Raw genomic sequence first — 25,175 nt, forward strand, 5'->3', positions numbered from 1 at the left:
AACCCGGGTATATAGAGCTCTCAGTATCTGTGATTTGGCCCAGGTCAGTACTGCTACAGATGGCCCTGTGCTCAATAGCGTCAGAGGGACGGTGGCGGGGGTATGTGTGGGGTGGGTGGGTGTGGTGTGGATGTATGGTTGTAAACCTACCGAATGCTGAAAAGCCTGGATACAGTGGACATGGAGGGAATGTTTCCATTTGACGGAGTGTCTGGTATCTGACAGCACAGTCTCAAAGTAAAGACGCTTCCCATTCAAACTGAGTGTGGTGGAGCTGTCATTTGTGCATTTTTTGCAGAAAATAATATATTCAAGATTGTTAAGTTGCTTCATGATACAGGAGGAAGGCAGAATATGTTTGGAATGAAAATCAGCCATGGTTGAGTGGTGGTGCAGACTCAGTGGACCGTATTTCATAATTCTGTATCCGTGTCTTATATCTTACTATGACTGAACGATGACTCCTTGATATCCCATATCAGGATTGGTGACATGTGAGGGATAATTATAGATTTGTTCACTAAGATCGTTATGTTTGTCTTCAAAATTTAAATTTCAGTGAGCTTTGATTTTAGGAACATTGAACAGAAATGTTTTGTTCTCCTTTGTATTGTTAACCTGCTTCATTATCTCTCTGGTTAGCGTTATACCTACGGTGAGAGATTTATTGGAAGAAAAGCCCGCAACTGAAAACAAACCACTACTAAAGACGAAGGGAGAGCTACAAATGAACCAGACCGAGGACTGAGAGCACAACTATAGAGAACCCTTCTTTATCAGAGTTTCCATTAATTCAGTTAGGAGAAAGTTTGGTGAGTCTCATTTACTCAATTACAGGTCCTTTACACATTACATTTCTGCACAAATGAAGGTAGGAAATAGTTAGATTGAGACTAAATGTGTCCGGAAGTATCAGTTATGCCTCTGTCAGACGCAGTTGTAATCACTCCCGGACTGGTAATATGTTTTCAGCAGTCCGGCTGTTTAAAGTCACGCACATTTCCTCAGTGTTTGCTCATTTGAAGATCTTGCATCTTCCATATTAGCTTTTGGGCATTTTTAGTATGGAGAGGGAAACAGAGGGGAGTGTTTATTCTTCGGTTCACACAAAACCGAGATCAGCTCATTCCTGATCGCTGCCCAAACAGAACCGTCAGCAACAGCTGGGGTCAGCACTATTCTGCGATTTGCAGGAACTCCCCGCGAAGGCACCAGTGGTCGGCAGTCGGAGGCATACCATAGAGCATTTGACTCTCCAGTCCTTTCACTGTGATACCCTCAAACTCCACATCAACTTCACACACCAAATCTGGTCGACATTAACGACCAATAATTATAATTTCTCTCAGCGATCAGCTCTCTGAATGATTCACTCACTTTTAGAGGAAAGGTTAGCTATCCTGTCGGGTGTTGACCATAAGATATAGGAGCAGAATTAGGCCATTTGGCTCATCGCATCTGTTCTGCCATTTTATCATAACTATTCCAAATGTTTCAGTCCCAATGTCCTTCCTTCTCCCCATAACCCATCGTGCCATGACCAATCAAGAATCCAGCAACCTTTGCCTTAAATATCCGTAAATACTTCTCTTATACAGTTGCTTGTTGCAAAGAATTCCACAGATTCACCACTCTCTGGCTAAAAATAATCACCATCACTTCCTTTCTAAGAGGATGCCCCTCTTTTCTGAGGCTGTGCCGCTCGTTCAAGACTCTACCAATATAAGAAACATTCTCTCCACTTCCATCGATCAACGCCTATCAGTATTCGATAGGTTTCAAAGAATTCACCATTCATTCTGGTGACTACAGGCCCAAAGCCATCAAGTGTTCTTCATGTGACAAGATATTCAGCTCTCTAATAATTTTTCATGAATTTCCTTTGAGCTCCCTCCGATGTCAGCGCATTCTTTCTGAGATAAGGGGCTCGCAATAATCCGAGCCCTTTATAAATTATGCTCCAAGTGAAGCCTTACTAGTGCTTTAAAAAGTCCCAAATTACATTATTGTTTTTATGTTCTCGGCTTCTTGAACGGAATGTAAGAATCGCATTTGCCTTCCTCACCACTGACTCAACCCACAAGTTAACATTTAGAGAATTCTGCACTAAGTCACAACATGAAAAAAAAATCACTCCCTACATAGACCCCGTTGAACTGCACTAGAATCCAGTAGCCAGTCAGAAAAGGCTGCCTATATTCCCACTCGTTTCCTCCCGCCAATCAGCCACTAGCTTATCCATGTTAGAATTTTTTCTGTGATAGCCTGGGCTCGGAGCTTGCAAAGCAGCCTCATGCGTGACACCTTGTCAAAGGCCTTCTGAAACTCCAAGTACATAACATAAAACGATTCTCCTTTGTCTTCCCTGCTTATTATTTCTTCGACGTATGGCAACATATTTGTTAGGCAACACTTTCCCTTGATGAAACCACGCTGACTGTGGTCTGTTTTATCATTTTCTTCCAAGTACCCCGAAATCACATCCTTAACATTCGACTACAACATCGTCCCAACCACTGAGCTCAGACTAACTGGCCTCATCTGAGGAAATATCTGAGCCCACGGTGTTGGCGAGCTGAGTGATTCGTCACACCGGGAGGGTGAGGGGCGAACATCAGCAGACTGTTGACCTACAACTGGGGCCAGTGGTCTTGGAAAATGCGGACTGGAGTAATGTTTAGAGCGGTGGGTGTGGTGCAAACGTATGTATGGCCCGTGGTCATTGAAAGACAGGACGGGCTGGAGTGGCTGAGTCTGTTGTTGACAAAAAACGTATATGCATATATTGATAATGACACAAAATCACATATTTATAAGCAAAACAAATAAAATCCTGGAGGAAATCAGCAGGCCAGACACTTCCTATGAAATAAGTACAGTCAACCTTTCGTGAGGAGGCCCTTCAGCAGGATCTTGACCCGTAACGTTGACTGTACTTTTTCAACAGATGCTGCACCTCACGGCACGTCACGTGTTCCCATTTACCGCAGAGCTGCAGCTTCTGCGGGGTTGTTTCCAGCTTTGTCGTCGAGGCAATCGCACTGCGCATGCTTGGTCCTGGGATGGGCGGTTCTGTGTCGTCGCGGATCGGCGGCGAGAGCTGGCAGTCAGATCACTGTCTTCAGGGCAATTAGGAAATTTTCAGGGTGGGGAAATCTGATGTTGGACCGTGAATTCCATTAACATCCCTGAACTGGCGGTCTCACTCCGCTTCCTGGACAGAATCTGCCAGGGTCGGTCCGGGTTCTGGGGCTATCACAGAGAACCGTCTGAGATGAGCGACCGCTCAGCCCCTGATGCTCTAATCCTAGGAGTGGGTGAGGTGATGATACCGGGACTAACCTCATCCGTTTAGTTCTACGTGGGGAATATTACTTCATTACCCAGCCCTGTAGCGGACCCAAACTTCACCTGGGTCGATAATTATTTTACATAATTCCAGGACATGGGAAGCAGCCGTTCAGCTTTTCTTGCAGACAGAGGAGATTTAATGGAGTCGTCCCTTCTTCGGGACGCTGCTCCCCGTGTATGAACAGTTTGGACAAGGCAGGGAAATACAGATCGGACACAGCCTCTCGTTGTGGGTGGAAGCTCGCACTACCCTGATTTCTCTGCATATTAATTCTCCCAATGGCAATTAACATCGCGTTTTGACATGCATTTTCTATCTCCCGTTAAACCTTGTAGACCACATCCTCATTCCTGTTTGGGGTCTGTATATAACTCATATCAGGATCTTTTCAAGCCTGCTGTTTCTTTGCTCTCTCCACAACCTTTCCACACATTCCGACCCTATGTTATGTCTTTTTATGATTCGGTTTCATTTTTTAACAACAGAACCACGCCATCCCCTCTGTCTTCCTACTTATCTTTTCAATACAATGTGTATCCTTGGACACTGAGCTCCCAGCTATAATTTTCTTTTACCCATGATTCAGTGAAGCCTGCAAGATCATACCAGCCAGTCAGTCACTGTGCTACAAGTTCATCGACCTAATTTTGTACACTGCGCGTATGAAAGTAAAACACCTTTTGTTCTGCCTTCATCTTTTTCGATTTTGTCCGCCTTTTATGTTGCCGCTCATTGTTTTGACAACAAATTTCCTCTCTCTTTAGGCTTCTCTTGCTGGGAGTCTCACTACACAGTACCCCTGTTAGTAAACCACCTAACTCATATTCAGCACTATCATTCTGGTTCTCATCCCTCTACCAAATTAGGTTAAACTCACCGAACAACTATAACCGACATGCGTGCAACGATATTGGGCCCCATGGGGTTCAAGTGAAACCCATTCCTTTTGTACTGATCATACATTCACCATAATTCAGAACTGCCGTCCCCTGCACCAGTTCCTCAGTCATCCTTTTCCTTACCATCGCTGGCATTGCCACAAGCACTGGTCCAGACATTACTACCCTGGAGGCCCTGTTTCTCAGCCCTCGACATAGCTCCTAAGAATGTATTTCGGGGCCTACTCACTTGTCTACCGAAGACATTGGTGACAATATGTACCAGGACTTCTGGCTCTTCACCCTCATCCTTGGGAATTCCATGGACACGATCCGAGACATCGCTGATCCTGGCAGCAGAGAGACAACATGCTATCTGGGTTTCTCCATCGCGCCCAAAGAATCTCGTCTCTGAAGAAAGGCCACTCAAAGAATGGGGTCAGACTTGCACCTGTGTTATTTTATTCGCCCTTTCTAATGAATCCTTTATGCAGAATCGTCACTCTTGAACTCAGAGAAACTGGCGACAAGTTCTTCCTTTAAAATCTTGATAACCGACCTGATTGAAAGCTAATTTTTTAAGTACTTCTTGACATCGATTGTCCAAATCCGGAAAAGCAGCTGCGGAGCTCTGCTTAATTTTGTCTTCAACGCGGGCCTGACTGAAAGGTAACTCCTTTGATACTCTGGCTGCTGCTGATTGGTCGCTACTCAAATCAGGCAAACTGCCACGAAGTTTTGCCTGAAATCTTGATCGCTTCCCTGATTAAAAAGTAGCTTTTTTTACGCAGACCCTGGTGTTGATTGTGGAAGTTAGAGAAAACTGGCCCTAAGCTCCTCTTTTTTAAAATCTTGAACGCGGATCTCACTGATAGTTAGCTGTTTATACACAAATATTAAGAGAAGTAAACATCTCCGATTTACTGTGTCTGACAATGTCAGGAGTCATACGCTTCCAATGAAATGTTCATCACTTTTCTAAAGAAAACATCCCTGTTCACTTAATCATTCATCCAACGTTTGTGAATTGAACAAAATCAGATGGCTATGTCTCAGATCATTCTTGCCTTGTTTCTACGAGTTTGTATGTTGAAATATTGAAAGATGCGCTGTTTAGATTTACAGCACATATACCAGAAACAAAATTTTAAAAAAAACATGTTTTGACCTGCACAACGTCACTTAGACGGTACTGTAAAGATTTTCAACTAAATTGTGTGGTTGGATGAGAATAAAGCTGGACTTACTCTCCTCAAAACCCAGTAAAGCGTGTAGCATACTGCGCATCAGCCAGGTAATACTATCCCTACTGTAAAGTATTGTGGAGGTTCCGTCATGTTATAGCGATGCTTTTCAGCTGCAGGGGTCTGAAAATCTATTCAGGATTGATGGAAAGATGAATGCTGCTAAATAAACAGAAATCCTGGCTAAAACCTTTTGGCCTTTGCAGGAAAGCTTAAACTGCAGAGGGAATTCGTCTTTCAGTTGTACAACGACCCATAGGATACCACCAGAACAACCATGCTTCAGATGGAGAACAGTGGTGTCTCTGAGTGATCCAGGCGGAATCCTGACCTAGTCCCCATCAGATGCATCTGCCAAGACATCAGGACCGCTCTGCCGTTGTGGGGTAGGGGGCAAAGGGAGCGTGTGATTCATTTCAAGTGGATTAAAATCGCTGCCACTCCCCGTGAATAGCTGCGAGAGGTGTTTCAAATAATTACGGAGAAAGAGGGATGAATACTTCAAAACTGCTGACATTACAGCTTTTGTTTGTTTTTTGGTTTTTCACGTTTTGTCATTTCCCCTTGGGTTCAACTCTTTAAACCAAAAAGGATCATGTGAGTCTCAAATAAAAATTCTCAGTTAAATTCATCAAAATCCATGGTTGTAATATCCATTATGTGAACCATGGGCTGAATACTTTTTCGAGGTACAGTCGAATCTGGTGAATTGGGACAGCCGCTTCATTTTTTGAAAACAATAACAGCCGATAAATCATTCGAGATTTCTGTCGTTTATTCGTGACACTGTACTGCTTAATTTGGACAGGAGAGTGTTGCCGACATTTTGTAACATGTCAGTCCCGTGCATCATTACTCTTTAACCTGAATTTACTCATTACAGGTATCAAAGCAACTGATATGGGTGGAATAATTTCATGCTGTAAACCTCAGCCGGAACACCTGACGGGCAGGGAAGCTGACCGTGTCACAAAATCGAGTGACAGTGAACAAAGACATTTACTCGGAGGTGCTCCATGCCAGGAGGATCCAGACACGGGAGTCAAATTTCATGAAGAGACTTCTTTTAACAGAGATGTTTCGGAACCGACCGAAACCTTTGGGAATGTAGTAGGTTAGTAAATTGCACGTTGTAGATGCTGTTCAATACTGGAATCATTTTCGAGAACTTCTTTTGAATACTTTGAATGAAGGCATAAAGTTAAAGATGACACATTCGTTAATATTTTAAGCAAGAAATATTTTTTTAATTCAATCTTTTACATTTTCAAAATAACAAATAAAGGAAAAGGGCCCGAAGCAAAGGTTTGGGGACCCTACATGGTCAGTACTTAGAAACACCCCTGTGGCAAGTATTACAGCTTGTAAACGCTTTCCGTACCCAGCTAAGTGTCTTTCAACTCTTGTTTGGCGGATTTTCGCCCATTCTTCCTTGCAAAAGGCTTCCTGCTCTATGAAATTCTTGGGTCGTCTTGCATGCACTGTTCTTTTGAGGTCTATCCACAGATTTTCGATGATTATCCTGTTATACAAGCCATCCTCTTTTCATCTTCAGTTTTTTTTACAGAACGTGTGATGTTTGCTTCCAGAATTTGCTGGTATTTAATTACATTCAATCTTCCCTCTACTAGTGAAACTAGTGCCACTGATTGAAAGACAAGCCCAAAGCATGATCGATCCACCCCCGTGCTTCACAATTGGAGAGCTGTTCTTTTCATGAAATTCTGCACACTTTTTTCTTCAAACATACCTTTGCTCTTTGCGGCCAGAAAGTTCCATTTGAACTACGTCAGTCCACAGGACTTGTTTCCAAAATGTATCAGACTTGTTTAGATGTTCCTTTGCAAACTTCTGACGCTGAACTTTGTGGTGAGGATGCATGAAAGGTTTTCTGATTACTCTTCCATGAAGGTCGTATTTGTGCAGGTGTCGCTGCACAGTTCAACAGTGCACCACCGCTCCAGAGTCGGCTAAATCTTCCTGAAGGTCTTTTGCTGTCAAACGGGGTATTGTTTTGCCTTTCTAGCAATCCTACGGGTAGTTCTCTCAGAAAGTTTTCCTGGTCTTCTGGACCTCAACTTGGCCTCGACAGCTTCTGTTAACTGCCATTTCTTAATTGAATTACGAACTGAGGAAACGGCTACCTGCAAACGCTTTGCTATTTCTTATAGCCTTCCCCTGCATTGTGGGCATCAATTACTTTAATTTTCAGATTGATAGACAGCTGCTTCGGGGAGTCCATGGCTGCTGATTGTTGGGAAAAGGCTGAGGAGTCAGGGTATTTATAAAGCTTTGAAATTTGCATCACTTGGCCTTTCCTAACGATGACTGTGAACAAGCCATAGCCCTAACAAGCTAATTAAGTTCGAGACCTTGGTAAACGGTATCTGAGAGAAAAAGTCAGTTGTAGTGCCCAAACAATTACATGGTTTTCTTTCCTTTTTTCATTCCAAACTTGTACCAACAATCACTAATCCAGCTTAAAATGTTGAAAACAATGTTCCGTCTTTAATTTTGTGACGTTTGGTGATCAGTTCATCTTTTACTCACTCAACTATTCACAGGAACAGAAATTTTGACCAGGGATACCCAAACTTTTGCATGCCACTGTATTTTTATTTTGATTAATATCAGCTGATTCTCATTCTCTTTACTAAGAGCCTGAAGGTTGAAAAGCCCATCTAAACATTGGCTTAGAGCAGTGTTTCCCAACCTGGGGCCATGGTTTTTGCTGGGTGTGCATGGCATAAGGAAAGTTGTGCACACCTGGTTTGGAGAAATGGGGAAGATGTTTAGAGATATGCAAAGGGAGAAATTTTCACAAGCTGGTTGTTTGAATCCGGAGCACCAGAGGGGATGAAATGTATGGATAGTTACTTAACATTTAGAAGTAGCTGTAAATTAATAATGTGTAAGCGTAAAGAAAATAGGTTGTTATCGATGGTCAATGTGTACGTAAGTCCAAAAGATATAGAACATAAGAACTTACACAAAGAATGCCACAGATTCACGACTCTCTGGCTAAAGAAATTCCTCATCATCTACTTTTTAAAAAAAAACTTGTATTCTAAGGATGTATCCCCAGGTCCTATCCTTGCCCACCATAGGAAATAGCCACTCCACATCCACTCTATGAAGATCTTTCACGCTTTGGCAGGTTTCCGTGAGGACATCCCTCATTCTTCTAAATTCCCGTGAATAAAAGGCCAGATCCATCAAATATTCTCCAGGTGGCAGGTAGTTTCAAATTTAACATTGAGCACCATGTCAAATATTACATAAGAACTCTCCCTAATTCTGAAATTGATGAGAAAATAGCATATGTCAGCAGATTTATCAAAGGGCAGACACGTTTGGTTAGTGTGCTGGACATTTTGATAAAATGTAGCTGCTGAGGTAGACGAGCGGGAGTCAGTGGACATGACGTACAGTGTATTCCTCCCTCCTTCCCTCTGGTCATCTGTCCCTTTATACAGCGTGCCAAACAATCCACACCGCCAAATATACGCGTATGCCGAATCATCCGACCAGCTCAAATGTCTTTGTAATGTGGTAGGAATACATTCGGTCATGGGAAGAAGTATAGACTCCTCAGGCAGCAGCACTTCCCAACGAACCTGACACAGCTTTAGCAAGCTTGCAACGACGTATGGGCAAATCCTGCTCGATCGTATTGTGCAAACGTATCCAAAAAGAGTGCTGTCTGTAATAACTGCGCGAGGTGTTTCAGCTAAATACTGCAAAGGGGGATGCACACTTTTGAACTGCTGATATTTCATATTTTAATTTTTTAGTTTTTAATGCTTTATCATATTTCCCTGCTTTTTGGCTCGCTTGTGAAACAAGAAGCATGTGCTTCACAAATGAACATGATCACTTAATTTGATCAGAATCTCTAATTCCAGTGAACATTTTTTTGTGAATGAAGAGTTGGGGCTGAATAAGTTTTCAAGGCTGTCGAAACGGGTTAATTGGGCTATTGATTAATCGGTCAACCTTAGCATTGGGACATCTCCCTAAGAATTAAAAAAAATATCGTAGCTTTCATTCATTGTTATACTTTCCTTCTGTGCTATTTGAATCTTATTGATATCTTTCCTATATGCAAAAAACGAACACATGCCGCCAAACTAGGCCACACCAGCAGTTTGATACAACTCACAAAGGCGCAACACCTAATACTTGTCTGCATTAAACGCCATGTGCCGATTTACAGTCTATCGTTACTGTTAATTCCCTTCTGCACCTTGTCCAGATCAGTTGTATCCTCACCAGAGTGTGGCAAGTGGAATTATTAACACTCTTCCCACCGTGGTGTAAATAACATTATGCAAAGTGCTTAACCTGAGGCTGTCAGTCCAGGATGGGGCAGAACACGACCTGCGGAGCGTGTGTCCTGAGGGATGGGACAACACGCGACACAGTGAGAGTTGGATCCGAGAGACGTGGCGATTTGTGACACAGGAAGTTGGGATGCAAGTGGATGAGCTGACATCCGACCTGTGTACGATGCAGGCTTGGGGTATCAAAGTATCAATTTAGATTTGGAAAGTCCAATAAAAGGTAGGTGAAAGGCATTGTGTATACTTGAAAGTTGGGGCTGGCATCTTCCGGCTTGTCACACGGTGCAGATTCTGATACAGCAGCCTATTTCTCAGCCAGGGCTCCAACTGAAATCTCCCGCACTGGTTATTTCTAAATAACCATTTCTCATTAATAATGACTAAATAACCGGATGTCGGGGTGCCACGGGATGAGATTACCTCTGTATGGGGCCAAAGGAGATCGGATTATTAATTTAGATTTGGGATTTGGGATCCAACGCAAGCTGAGCGAATGGTGTAGTCGGTAGAAAAGAGTTGGACATGGCATCTTTCTTCTTGTCACATGGTGGAGAAGCTGATACAGCAAACTGTTTCGCAATTACAGAACGGAAACACGCCATCTCGGCCCTTCAAGTCCGTGCCGAACGCTTCCTCTCATCTAGTCCCACTGGCCCGCACTCAGCCCATAACCCTCCCTTCCTCTCCTGTCCATATACCTATCCAATTTTACTTCAAATGACAATACCGAACCTGCCTCTACAACTTCTACTGGAAGCTCTTTCCACACAGCTACCACTCTCTGAGTAAAGAAATTCCCGCAGTGCAGTTCGGGTGATCATCGCTGGTTACCAGGTTATAGCCAATTTGTGATCAGTAACAGGAGCGAACATGAACGGAGATTTGCAGCGGGGGTCCCAATCTCGTGTCCATGGTTAATAGAAGGAGACCACTGCATAAGAAATGTTGTGAATCCCTGCCTAACCACAGCCAGTCAATCAAGGCCTTTCACGCTTTTAATGGTTTCAATGTTGTCACCACTCATTCTTCAGAGTTCCTTTGATATCAAGCCCAGATCCATCAAATGTCTCCATATAAAAAAACAGATAATATAAAACATATAAAATAGACATTAAATCTTGGAATCGTTTTCCAAACCGTCCTTTGAACCCGCTCTTGCTTCAGCACATCCCTTCTAGGATTGGATGAAGGGCGTGAATATTTGCTGTTTGCAGACTAAGATGAGGTTGTCACGAATCAAGTTCTTCTTTTTCATGATTATCAGCTGATTCTCATTTTCTTTACTGTAGAAAGCCCTGATGTTTTAAACCCCATTCCCACCATGGCCGACGGTGCGAATGAGGATGGAGATCCAGAAACCACTAAAGAGAGGAATGACACAGGTAATTATTTTAAAGATAATTTTTGTTTCCACATCAGTTTCAGATTTAATGCCCACACCAGCAATTCCCAAAAATAGAGGGATGACTCCAGAGCTGAGAAAGAGAGAAATAACATCTCCACATTAACTATACTCACTTGTTGAGAGATTTTAGGATATTGACAGGGTCTCCCATACGATAAAAGGGAGAATGGAATAGAGACTGTAAACTGTGTTCAGTTTCCTTAAACATTTAAACCGTGCCACCTGGCAGAACACCGATTTAATCATTATGTAATCACGGGGCAATTTATAATGACGAAGTAACCGGATGTTGGGGTGCCATGGGTTGAGATGACATGTGAAGGATGAGGCCAATGGAGGTCAGATTATCAATTTAGATTTGGGGACTCGCGCAAGCTGGATAAATGGTATAGTGTTTAGAGAAGAGCTGGAGCTGGCATCAGAGATTATGCAGCTGGGTTCCCAATCTGGGGTCCATGGTTAATGGTAGGAATCCGTGCAATAAGAAATGTAGAGAATCCCTGGTTTGGTGTGAGGAGAGGATGTTTAGATGGGATGGAAGAAGAAAGTTTCACAGAGAGGTCTGTTGGAATCCGGAGCACAGAGGAGGCGAAATCTCTGGATAGTTGCTTAATATGTAAGAAGTAACTGCGTATCTAAAAAAATTACCAACAGCATTGCGGAAGTGTACAATCATTAAGAAATTTTGTTGTTATGCTTGGTCATTGTGTACGTAGACCTTAAGATACGGGACCATAAGAGCTTAGACAGAAAATGCCACAGATTAAGCACTCTGGCTATATTAAATGAATCGTCTGCATTTTCGTAAATGAAAATAAAACGCTCGTCTATCCTCAGGTCTTATAGTCTTCCAGTAAAAGAAACATCCTTATCACAGCCACTCAATCAAGGCCTTTCACGCGTTGATTTGTTTCAATGTTGTCACCACTCATTCTTCAGAGTTCCTCTGAATACAAGCCCAGCTCTATCAAACCTCTCTATATAACAAGCCATTCGATGTTGTAACCGTTTTCCAAACCGTCTTTTCAAGCCACTCCAATTTCAGCACATTCCTACAAGGATGGATGAAGGGCCAGAATATTTACTGTATGACTTTGCTTATCTGTCTGGGGTTACTGTGCAGATGAGAATGAGATATATTCACAAATTCAAATCTTTTTTTTGATGATTATCTGCTGATAGAGCAGCCTCTTTCTCAACCAGGCTACAACTGATATTTGCCGCAGTGCAGGATGAGTTCGGGTGATCATCGCAGGATATCTGTGTACAGCCAATTTGTGATCAGTAATTGGAGACGAGCAGAGAACAGAGATTTGCAGCAGGGTTCACAATCTGGGGTCCATGTTTCATGGCAGGAGTCCGTGAAATAGGAAATGTAGTAAAATCCCTGCTTTGGAGTAACGGGGAAGATGTTTAGATGAGACCGGAAGAAGAAAGTTTCACAGGGAGGTTTGTTGGAACCCGGAGCACCGTGGGGATGAAATGTCTGGACAGTTACTAAACATTTAAGAAGTAACTGCGAAGCTAAAATAGTACCCACGGCATTGCGGAAGTGTACAATCGTTAGGAAAGTGTGTTGTTATGCTTGGTCATTAACCATAAGTTAAAGGAACATAAGAACTTAGAAAAAGAATGCCCCAGATTAACCAACTCTGGCTAAAAAAAAACCTCGTCCTCATATATGGAAATAAATAAATAAATAAACAAATAGATAGATAGATAAATAAATAAAGAAAGAAAGAAAGAAAGAAATACATAAATCAAACTCCAGTCTATTCTGAACCCTGTCCTCAGGTATTATATTCTTCCACTATAGGAAACATTCTCACCACATCCAGTCAATCATGCCCTTTCACTATTTGAATGGTTTCAGTGTTGTCACCATTCATTCCTCAGAGTTCCTTTGAATACAAACCCAGCTCCATCGAAACTCTCCATATAACAAGCCATTCGATCCTGCAATCGTTTTCCAAACAGTCCTTTGTACGTGCTTTAGTTTCAGAACATCCCTTCTAGGATGGGATGAAGGGCTTGAATATTTGCTGTATGACTCTGACTAACTGTCAGGGGGTAATTTGCAGATGAGGATAAGATATTCACGAATCAATTTCTTCTTTTTGATGATTATCTGCTGATTTTGATTCTCGTTACTGCAGAGAGCCAGGATGTTGAAAACCCCATCATCCCCATTGCTGTCGGTGCGAATGAGGATGGAGATCCGGAGAGCTCTAAAGAGAGGAAGGACACGGGTAAGTTACAACATTATTTAAAGATAAATCTTATCTTCAGATAAGCTGAACATATACTGCCCGGATCCGCAATTCCCAAAAATACAGGAAAAAATCCAGAGCTGAGAAAGAGACAGCTGACATCTCCACTTTAACTATTGTCACTTGTTGAGAGATATTATGATATTGACTGGGCCTCCCATAATGTACCGAACAACACACCGAACAACTATAACCGGCCATCGTGGGGTGTGTCAGGAATGGACAGGAGGAAGAGTATAGGAAATTGATACAGGACTTTGTGATATGGTGCAACTCAATCTACCTGCGTCTCAATATCACCAAGACCAAGGAGATGGTGGTGGACTGTAGGAGATCTAGGCCTCATATGGAGCCAGTGATCATTAATGGAGAATGTGTGGAGCAGGTTAAGACCTACAAGTATCTGGGAGTACAGTTAGACGAGAAGCTAGACTGGACTGCCAACACAGATGCCTTGTGCAGGAAGGCACAGAGTCGACTGTACTTCCTTAGAAGGTTGGCGTCATTCAATGTCTGTAGTGAGATGCTGAAGATGTTCGATAGGTCAGTTGTGGAGAGCGCCCTCTTCTTTGTGGTGGCGTGTTGGGGAGGCAGCATTAAGAAGAGGGACGCCTCACGTCTTAATAAGCTGGTAAGGAAGGCGGGCTCTGTCGTGGGCAAAGTACTGGAGAGTATAACATCGGTAGCAGAGCGAAGGGCGCTGAGTAGGCTACGGTCAATTATGGAAAACCCTGAACATCCTCTACATAGCACCGTCCAGAGACAGAGAAGCAGTTTCAGCGACAGGTTGCTATCGATGCAATGCTCCTCAGACAGGATGAAGAGATCAATACTCCCCAATGCCATTCGGCTTTACAATTCAACCGCCAGGAGTAAGATATGTTAAAGTGCCGGGGTTAGGACTCAATGTATTTAAGTAAACTACTTAAGAACTTTTTTAAAAAGCTATTATTAATGCTTTTTGAGAGAGTGATTTAGATGCATATCATATTTTTACTGAGTTAAGTATTGTATGTAATTAGTTTTGCTACAACAAGTGTATGGGACATTGGAAAAAAAAATGTTGAATTTCCCCATGGGGATGAATAAAGTATCTATCTATCTATCTATCTATCTATCTATCTATCTATCTATCTATCTATCTATCTATTTATCTATCTATCTATCTATCAATCTATCTATCTATCTATCTATCTATCTATCTATCTATCTGTTCGGAACGATATTGGGCCCCATGGGATTCAGGTAAAACTCATTTCTTTTGTACACATCATACCTTCACCGTAATTCAGGTCCACTGACCCCTACCCCAGTTCCTCAATCATCCTTTATTTACCATCACTGACATTAGCACAGGCACCGGTCCAGAGATTACTACCCTGGAGGCCCTGTTTCTCAGCGCTCTACATAGCTCCCAAAAAATGTTTCTTTGGGGCTTACTCACTTGTTTACCGAAGAAATTGGTGATAATATGTACCAGGACTTCTGGCTCATCACCCTTACCCTTGGGAATTCCATGGACACGATCCGAGACATCGCTGATCCTGGCAGCAGAGGGACAACATGCTATCCGGGTTTCTCCATTGCGCCCAAAGAATATCGTCTCTGATTTTCGGACTAGCGGATTCTCCAATCAACACTGGACTGTTGTTCGCCTCTCTGCTGAAGCACAGCACCAGGCCCAATGCCATACACCCGGTCAATGTAGCTCCCACTGGTAGATTGTCCCCCACAATAGTATCTAACGTTATTATCGAGGGGCATGGCCATATGTTTCGGACAGATGGACTTGAGTTGCGGGGTATTCCAATTACAACATTCTGTGCGAGGACGTCGGAAAGATGTGTGAATCTCTCGGGGTGGATTGCGACCCCGTGAGGTCGAGTCCAGGGATATCACATAGGTTTTGTCCTTTATATAATGGACCCGTTGATCAAACTGCCCTGGCGTCTGAAGTGATGAGTTAGCATTTACGTTCTGTGCTCAAATGTTTGGTTCTGGAGTTCCTTCGGAAGCAAAGAAGTGAATGAGCTGCCTTTCCTTCACTCACAGTGAGAGGCTGTGAGCTAATGGGCTGTTCTGTGCTTGCAGCAGGAAACATGGAACTGGGTTCAGTGTTCAATCCATGTATGGAAAATCCCTCTCACTGTCGCCTGTCTCTCAACTTATGGGAGTCAAATAGAAACTCCAGAAGGAGAAGCTAATGATAGAGGATATTACAGAAGTACCAGCATTACAGTGGTGTACAGGAAATTACAGAGGCAGGAGAGGGGAATTGGCCAGAATTGATTGGAAACGATCACTCGCAGGGATGGCAACAGAGCAGCAATTTGTGGGAAGTTGGAGGATTGGCAAGATTACAAAAACAAACAGAGGGAACAAAAAGTCATTAAGAAAGTAAAGGAGGAATACCAAAGTAAAAGAGCCAATAATATGAAAGACGTTTCACCAAATGTTTCTTCAGATACATAAAGTGTAAAAGAGAGGCTCGACTGGATATCAGAACGCTGGAAAACGACACTGGAGAGGTAGTAAATGGGCGGGGGGGGGAAGTAATGGGGGCCGAACTGAATAAGTATTTTACACCAGTCTTCATGGAGGAAAGCACTAGCAGTGTATTGGAAGTTCCGGGTGTCAGCGTGCATGAAGTGTGTGAAGTTACCATAACTAGAGAGAGATTTCTTGGAAAATTGAAAGGTCTGAAGTTAGATATGTCACCTTGATTAGATGGCGTGTACTCCAGAGTTCTAAAAGCGGTGGCTGAATAGATCGTGAGACATTAATAATGTTCTGTCAAGAATCACCGACTTTTCTAATGGCCCTGCAAGACTGGGAAATTGCAAATTGTCACTTCAAGAAAGGAATGGGTCAGAGGAGAACCCATATGCCAGTTTGTCTGACCTCAGTATTTGGGAGGATATAGGAGTCGATTATTTAAGATGTGGTCTCAGGGTACTTGGAGACCAGTCGGGAAATAGGCCGTAGTGGACATGATTCCTCAAGGGAAAATCATGCCTGACAAATCAGACGGAGTTCTTTGAAGAAATAACAAGCATGCTAGACAAAGAAGAATCGGTTGATGCTGTGGATTTGGATTTTCAAATGTCTTTGTTACGCTGACACACACAAGGTTGCTTAACAAGCTACGAGATCATGGTATTACAAGAAATATTCTGACATGGACAAAGCGGTGGTTGATTGGAAAGGGGCAAAGACTGGGAATAAAATAATCATTTTCTGGGTTGCTCCCAGTGACTAGTGATTTTCCACAGGGGTCTGGGTTGGGACCGATTCTTTTACATCATGTGTTAATGATTTGGAAGATGGAATAGAAGGCTTTGTAGCAATGTTTGCAGATAGTATGAAGGTAGGTGGAGGGGCATGAGGTTTTGAGGAATTAGAAAGGCTACAGGATATAGACAAATTGGGAAACCGGGCAAAGAAACGGAATGCAGTGTGGAGAAGTGTATATTCATGCACTTCGGTAGACGAAATGAAAGTCTTAGTTATTTTCTAAATGCAAAAGAAAACTGTGGTGCCAATGGACTTGGGGATCCTTGTACAGGATTCCCTAAAGGTTAACTTGCAGGTTGAGTCTGTGGTGAGGAAGGCAAATGCAATATTAGCATTCATCTCAAGAGGAATAGAATATAAAAGCAAGGATGTAAAAAGTTGAAATTTCATAAAGCACTGGTGAGGCCGCACTTGGAGTGTTCTGAGCAGGTTTGGGCCTCTTAACCTCGAAAGGAATGTGCTGTAACTGTAGAGGGTCGAAAGGCTGTTCACGGAAATGATTCCACGATTGAATGTTTTGTCATATGAACAGAGCTTTAGGGCTCTGTGCCTGCATTCACTGCAATTCAGGAGAATGAGGAGTGACCTTACTGAAACCTATTGAATGGTGAAAAGACTTGATAAAATGGCTGTGGAGATGATGGTGGGATTGTCTACAAGCAGATGATCCTACCTCAGAATAGAAGAGCGCCCTATTTGAACGGGGTGAGCAGGAATTTATTTTACTTGGGAATGTGACCAAATCTTACAAAAGCTTACAAAAGGTTCAGAGAGCTAGGTAATGTTAGAGGTCCAGAAGATTATAGGGCTAACAGGAAGTAGATTAAGAAGGAAATTAGGAGAGACAGAAGGTGCCATGAGAAAGCCTTGGCGGGCAGGATTAAGGAAAACTCCAAGGTATTCTACAAGTATGAGAAGAGCAAAAGGATAAGACGTGACCGAACAGGACAAATCAAGTGTGACAGTGGAAATGCGTGTTTGGAACTGGAGGAGTTAGCAGAGGTACTTAATTAATACTTTGTTTCAGTGTTCACTACGGAAAAGGATCTTGGCGATTGCAGGGATAACTTGCACTGGTCTGAAAAGCTGGAGAATATAAATATATATATATATATATATATATATATAAAGAAAGACAGATATTAAGAATGCTGGAGCTTTTATAAAACATCAAGTTGGATACGTCACCGGGACCGGACGGGATATACCGCAGCTATTGTGGGAGAAGAGGGAGGAGATTGCTGAGCCTCTGACGATTGCATTACGAACCGAGGAAACGGCTACCTGCAAACGCTTTGTTATAGCCTTATAGCCTTCCACTGCTTTGTGCGGATCAATTATTTTAATTTTCAGAGTGATAGACACCTGCGTCGGGGAGTCCACGGTTGCTAATTGTTGGGACAAGGTTTGAGGAGTCAGGGTATCAATAAAGCTTTGAAATTTGCATAACCTGGCCTGTCCTAACGATAACTGTGAACAAGCCATAGCCCTAGCAAGCTAATTAAGGTCGAGACCTTGGTAAAAATTATCTGAGAGCAAAAATCAGTTGTAGTGCCCAAACAATTACATGATTCACTTTCGTTTTTTCATTCCAAAATTGTACCAACAATCACTAATCTTGCTTAAAATGTTGAAAACAATGTTCCGTCCTTCACTTTGTGACGTTTGGAGATCAGTTCATCTTTTACTCATTCAACTATTCACAGTAACAGCAATTTTGACCAGGGATACCCAAACTTTTGCATGCCACTTTATTTCTATTTTGATTAATATCAGCTGATTCTCATTCTCTTTACTAAGAGCCTGAAGGTTGAAAAGCCCATCTAAACATTGGCTTAGAGCAGAGGCTCCCAACCTGGGGCCATGGTTTTTGCTGGGTGTGCATGGCATAAGGAAATTTGTGAACCCCTGGTTTGGAATAATGTGGAAGATGTTTAGATAAGGCCAAAGGGAGAAACTTTCACAAGCTGGTTGTTTGAATCCGGAGCACCAGAGAGGATGAAATGTATGGATAGTTACTTAACAGTTAAGAAGTAGCTGTAAATTAAAAATGGGTAATCGTAAAGAAAATAGGTTGTTACCGATGGTCAATGTGTACGTAAGTCCAAAAGGTGTAGAACATAAGATGTTACACAACGAATGTCACAGATTCACGACTCTCTGGCTAAAGAAATTCCTCATAATCTTTTTTAAAAAAAATGTATTCTGAGGATGCATCCCCAGGTCCTATCCTTGCCCACCATAGGAAATAGCCTCTCCACATCCACTCTATGAAGGCCTTTCATGCTTTGACAGGTTTCCATGAGGACATCTCTCATTCTTCTGAATTCCAGTGAATAAAGGCCCAGATCCATCAAATGTTCGCCAAGTGGGAGCTAGTTTTAAACTGAACATTGAGCACCATTTCAAATAGTACATAAGAACTCTGCCTAATTCTGAAATTGATGAGAAAATAGCATATGTCAGCAGATTTATCAAAGGGCAGACACGTTTGGTTAGTGTGCTGGACATTTTGATAAAATGTAGCTGCTGAGGTAGACGAGCGGGAGTCAGTGGACATGACGTACAGTGTATTCCTCCCTCCTTCCCTCTGGTCATCTGTTTCTTTATACAGCGCGCCAAACAATCCACACCGCCAAATATACGCGTATGCCGAATTATCCGACCAGCTCAAATGTCTTTGTAATGTGGTAGGAATACATTCGGTCATGGGAAGAAGTATAGACTCCTTAGGCAGCAGCACTTCCCAACGAACCTGACACAGCTTTAGCAAGATGGCAACGACGTATGCGCAAATCCTGCTCGATCGTATTGTTGAAAAGTATCCAAAAAGAGTCCTGTCTGTAATAACTGCGCGAGGTGTTTCAGCTAAGTACTGCAAAGGGGGATGCACACTTTTGAACTGCTGATATTTCATATTTTCTTTTTTAGTTTTTAATGCTTTATCATATTTCCCTGCTTTTTGGCTCGCTTGTGAAAAAAGAAGCACGTGCTTCACAAATAAACATGATCACTTAATTTGATCGGAATCTCTGATTCCAGTGAACATTTTTTGTGAATGAAGAGTTGGGGTTGAATAGGTTTTCAAGGCTGTCGAAGCCGGTTAATTGGGCTGTTGATTAATATGCCAACCTTACTATTGGGATATCTCCCGAAGAATTAAAAAAAAACAATTGATTAAATATCGTAGCTTTCATTCATTGTTATACTTTCCTTCTGCACTATTTGAATCTTATTGATATCTTTCCTATATGCAAGAACGGAACTCATGCCGCCAAACTAGGCCACACCAGCAGTTTTATACAACGCACAAAGGTGCAACACCTGACACTGGTCTGCATTAACAGCCATGCGCCGATTTACAGTCTATCGTTACTGTTAATTCCCGTCTGCACCTTGTCCAGATCATTTGTATCCTCACCAGAGTGTGGCAAGTGGAATTATTAACACTCTTCCCACCGTGCTGTAAATAACATTATGCAAAGTGCTTGTCCTGAGGTTGTCAGTCCAGGATGGGGCAGAACACAACCTACAGAGGGTGAGGTCCTGAGGGATGGGACAACACGCGACACAGTGAGAGTTGGATCCGAGAGACTGGACGATTGGTGACAAAGGAAGTTGGGATGCAAGTGGATGAGCTGACATCCGACCTGTGTAGGATACAGTCTTGGGGTATCAAAGTATCAATTTAGATTTGAAAAGTCCAATAAAAGGTATGTGAAAGGCATCATGTGTACATGAAAGTTGGGGCTGGCATCTTCCGGCTTGTCACACGTTGCAGATTCTGATACAGCAGCCTATATCTCAACCAGGGCTCCAACTGAAATCTCCAACGCAAGCTGGTCGAATGTTGTAGTCGGTAGAAAAGAATTGGACATGGCATCTTTATTCTTGTCACATGGTGGAGAAGCTTATACAGCAAACTGTTTCTCAACCAGGCGAAAACTGAAATCTCCCGCAGTGCAGGCTGCAGTTCGGGTGATCATCGCAGGATATCTGCGTATAACCAATTTGTGAACAGCAATAGGAGCGAGCGGAAAACAGAGATTTGCAGCTGTGGGTCCAAATCTAGTGTCCATGGTTAATGGTAGGAGACCATAGCATAGGAAATGTTGTGAATCCCTGGCTCACCACAACCTGTCAATCAAGGCCTTTCACGCTTAATGGTTTCAATGAGGTTACCACTCACTCTTCAGAGTTCCTTTGAATACAAGCCCAGCTCCATCAAATCTCTCCATATAAAAAAAACATTAAATCTTGGAATCGTTTTCCAAACCGTCCTTTGAACTCGCTCTAGTTTCAGCACATCCCGTCTAGGATTGGATGAAGGGCGTGAATATTTGCTGTATGACCCTATCTGCTTGTCAGGGGATAGTTTGCAGAGTAAGATGAGTTTCTGGAATCAATTACTTTTCTTTCGTGATTATCAGCTTATTCTTATTTTATTTTACTGTAGAAAACCCTGATGTTTCAATCCCCATTCTCACCATGGCCGAATGTGCGAATGCGGATGGACATCCAGAGAGCACTAAAGAGAAGGACACAGGTAAATTAAAAAATATTTTAAAAATAATTGCTGCCTTCACATCAATTTCAGATTTAGTACCCGCACCAGCAATTCCCCAAAATTGAGGGAAGAATCCAAAGCTGAAAAAACAGACAGCTACACCTCCACGATAACTATTGTGACTTGATGAGAGATTTTAGGATATTGACAGGGTTCTCCCATACGATAAAAGGGAGAATGGAATAGAGATTGTAAACTGTGTTCCGGTAAGGTTCCTTCATCTTTTGAACCGCGCTGCCCAGCAGAACACCGATATAATCATTATGTAATCAGGAAGCAACTTATAATGACTAAATAACCGGATGTTGGGGTGCCATAGAATGAAATGACCTGTGAAGGATGGGGCCAATGGAGGTCAGATTATCAATTTAGATTTGGGGACTCGCGCAAGCTGGGCAAATGTTATAGTGTGTAGAGAAGATCTGGAGCTGGCATCAGAGATTATGCAGCTGGGTTCCCAATCTGGGGTCCATGGTTATTGGTAGGAATCCGTGCAATAAGAATTGTTGTGAATAAATGGTTTGGAGTAACGGGGTGGATGTTTAGATGGGACCGGAAGAAGAAATTTCACAGAGAGGTTTGTTGGAATCCGGAAAACAGAAGGGGTGAAAACTCTAGATTGGTTCTTAACATTTAAGTAGTAAGTGGGTAGCTAAAAAAGTACCCACGGCATTCCAGAAGTGTACAGTCGTTAAGAAAAATGGGTTCTTATTCTTGGTCATTGTATACATAGACCGTAAAATACGGGGCCATAAGACCTCAGACAGAGAATGCCACAGATTAAGAACTTTGGTTATGCAAAAAATAATATCCACCTCACTTTCGTAAAAAAACACCCATCTGTTCTGAATTCTGTCCTCAGGTCTTATAGTCTTCCAACAAAGGAAACACCCTCACCACATACACTCAATCTAGGCCTTTCACTCTTTGAATGGTTTCAGTGTTGTCACCACTCATTCTTAAGAGTTCCTTTGAATACAAGTCCAGTTCCATCGAAACTCTCCATATAACAAGCCATTCAATCCTGGAATCATCTTCCAAACCACCCTTTGAATCCGCTTTAGTTTCAGCACATCCCTTCAAGGATGGGCTGAAGGGCTTGTATGACTCTGCATACCTGTCAGGGGATAGTTTGCAGATGTGGATGAGATATTTTCAAATCAATTTCTGTTTTTTGATAATTATCAGCTGTCTCTCATTCTCTTTACCGCAGAGAGCCAGGATGTAGAAAACCCCTTCACCACCGTGGCCGACGGTGCAAATGAGGATGGAGATCCAGAGGGCTCTAAAGTGGGGAAGGACACAGGTAACATACAACATTATTTTATAGAGACATGTGGTCTTCACTTCAGTGGCAGATTTAATGCCCGTACCCTCAATTCCCAGAAATACTGGGCAGAATCCAGAGCTGAGGAAGAGAAAGATAACATCTCCACGTTAGCTATTGTTACTTGATGAGAGATTTTAGCACATTGGCTGGGACTCCAATAGTGTTAAAGGGTGAATGGAATAGAGATTGTAACTCTGTTCAGGTAAGTTTCCTTAATCATTTGAAACGGGCCACTCAGCAGACCAGCGATTTAACCATTATGCTATATGGGGCAATTTATAATGACTAAATAACCCGATGTTGGGGTACCACGGAATGAGATTACATGTGTAGGATGGCGCAATTTGAGGTCAGTCTGTCAATTTTGTTTGGTAGAGTCTTTGCAGAAGGGTTGGGCCTGGCATCCCTATTCTTGGAGATGCTGATAGAGCATTCAGCTTTTCATTCAGCCTCCAACTAATATCTCCAGCAGTGCAGGCGGCAGTCCGGGTGATGATCGAAGATGGCTGCGTCTAGCCATTTTGTGAACAGTAATAGGAGCGAGCAGAGAACAGAGATTAGCAGCGGGGTTCTCAGTCTGGGGTTCATGGTTAATAGTAGGAGTCCGTGGAATAAGAAATGTAGTGAATCCCTGGTTTGGAGTAACGGGGTGGATGTTTAGATGGGACCGGAAGAAGAAAGTTTTACAGACAGGTTTGTTGGAATCTGGAGCACCGTGGGGATGAATTGTCTGGATAGTTGCTTAATATTTAAGAAGTAATTGGGTCTCTAAACAATGTACCCACTGCATTGCGAAACTGTACAATCGTTAGAAAATACGTATTTATGCTTGATCGTTGTGTACGGAGACCGCAAGCTAACGGACCATCGGGCCTTCGACAAAGAAAGCTTCAGATTAACCATTCCGGCCAAACAAAAATCCTCATTTACATAAACAATAAAACACCCGTCAATTCTGAACTGTGTCCTCAGGTCTTATAGTCTGCCAGTATAAGAAACATTCACTTTCACGCGTTGATTGTTTTCAATGTTGTCACCACTCGTTCTTCGGAGTTCCTCTGAATACAAGCCCAGCTCCATCAAAACTCTGCATTCAGTCTTGGAATCGATTGTCAAACCATCCTTTGAACCGGCTCTAGTTTCACACATCCTTTCTATGTTGGGATGAAGGACCTGAATATTTGCTCTATGACTCTCCTTACCTATAAGGTGATAGTTTGCAGATGGGGATGAGATATTCTCAAATAAATTTCTGCTTTTTGTTGAATATCAGATGACTCTCATTCTCTTTACCGCAGAGAGCCAGGATGTAGAAAAAACCATCACCACCATGGCTGACAGTGCAAATCAGGATGGAGATCCAGAGGGCTCGAAAGTGGGGAAGAACACAGGTAATTTACAAAATGATTTTAAAGCTAACTGTTGTCTTCAGGTCAGTTGCACATTTAGCGCTCGGTTACGCTATTCCCAATAATACAGGGAAGAATACAGAGCTGAGAAAGAGACAGCTGCACCTCCCCGTTAACTATTGTGACTTGATGAGAGATTTTATGATATTGACTGGGACTAACTAACTTAAAGCATGAATGGAATAGTGATTGTAAACTGTTTTCTGGTAAGTTTCCTTAATCATTTGAACCACTCTACCCAGCAGACACCAATGTAAACATTATGTAATCAGAGGGCAATTCACTATGACTAAATAACCCAATGCTGGGGTACCATGGAATGATATGACCTGTGTAGGATGGGACCAATGGAGGTCAGACTATCAATTTTGATTTCGGGTCTCACGCTATCTGGGCGTTTGGTATAGGCTGTACAGAAGTGTTGGAGCTGGTGTCTATCTTCTTGTCACCCGGTGGAGATGCTGATACAGCAGCCTGTTTCTCTCCCAGGCACGAACTGAAATCTCCCGCAGTGCAGGCTGAGTTCCAATGATCATTGCAGGATATCTGCGTCTAGACAATTTGCGGACAGTTGTAGGAGCGTGCAGAAAACAGGGATTTGCAGCGGGTTTCGCAATCTGGGGTGAATGGTTAATGGAAGGAGACTGTGGAATAGAAATGTAGTGAATCCCTGGTTTCGAATAAAGGGACAGATGTTTAGATGGGACCGGAGGAAGATATTTTCATAAAGATGTTTGTTGGAACCCGGAGCACCGTGGGAATGAAAAGTCTGGACAGTGACAACATTTAGGAAGTAACTGCGTAGCTAAAACAGTACCCACGGCATAGCGGAAGTGTACAATCGTTAAGAAAATGTTTTGTTATCCTTGGTCATTGTGTACATAGACCATTAGGAAAAGGATCAGAAGAACTTAGACAAAGATTGCCACAGATTAACCACTCTGTTTTTTTAAAAAAAAAACATCGTCCTCATATACGTAAAAAATAAAACACCCGTCTATTCTGAATCCTGTCCTCAGTTCTTATATTCTTCCAGCATAGGAAACACCCCCACCACATACACTCAATCAAAGCCTTTCTCGC

The 25,175-nt window shown here is 42.6% G+C and overlaps 1 protein-coding gene across 1 annotated transcript in view; it reads left to right on the forward strand.

The window, feature by feature from the left end:
- LOC140724192 (uncharacterized) overlaps positions 1-25,175 on the forward strand; it is a 283,664-nt gene that overhangs the window by 11,528 nt on the left and 246,961 nt on the right. The window contains exons 2-8 of the mRNA XM_073038679.1: positions 643-812; positions 6,358-6,588; positions 11,107-11,199; positions 13,379-13,471; positions 21,243-21,332; positions 22,567-22,659; positions 23,982-24,074. Coding sequence (XP_072894780.1) covers positions 6,375-6,588; positions 11,107-11,199; positions 13,379-13,471; positions 21,243-21,332; positions 22,567-22,659; positions 23,982-24,074 — 676 coding nt within the window. The 5' untranslated portion in view covers positions 643-812; positions 6,358-6,374. The remainder of the gene's footprint in view (positions 1-642; positions 813-6,357; positions 6,589-11,106; positions 11,200-13,378; positions 13,472-21,242; positions 21,333-22,566; positions 22,660-23,981; positions 24,075-25,175) is intronic.

Source organism: Hemitrygon akajei, unplaced genomic scaffold (assembly GCF_048418815.1).
Source record: "Hemitrygon akajei unplaced genomic scaffold, sHemAka1.3 Scf000172, whole genome shotgun sequence".
In the NCBI taxonomy this organism is placed as follows: Eukaryota; Metazoa; Chordata; class Chondrichthyes; order Myliobatiformes; family Dasyatidae; genus Hemitrygon; species Hemitrygon akajei.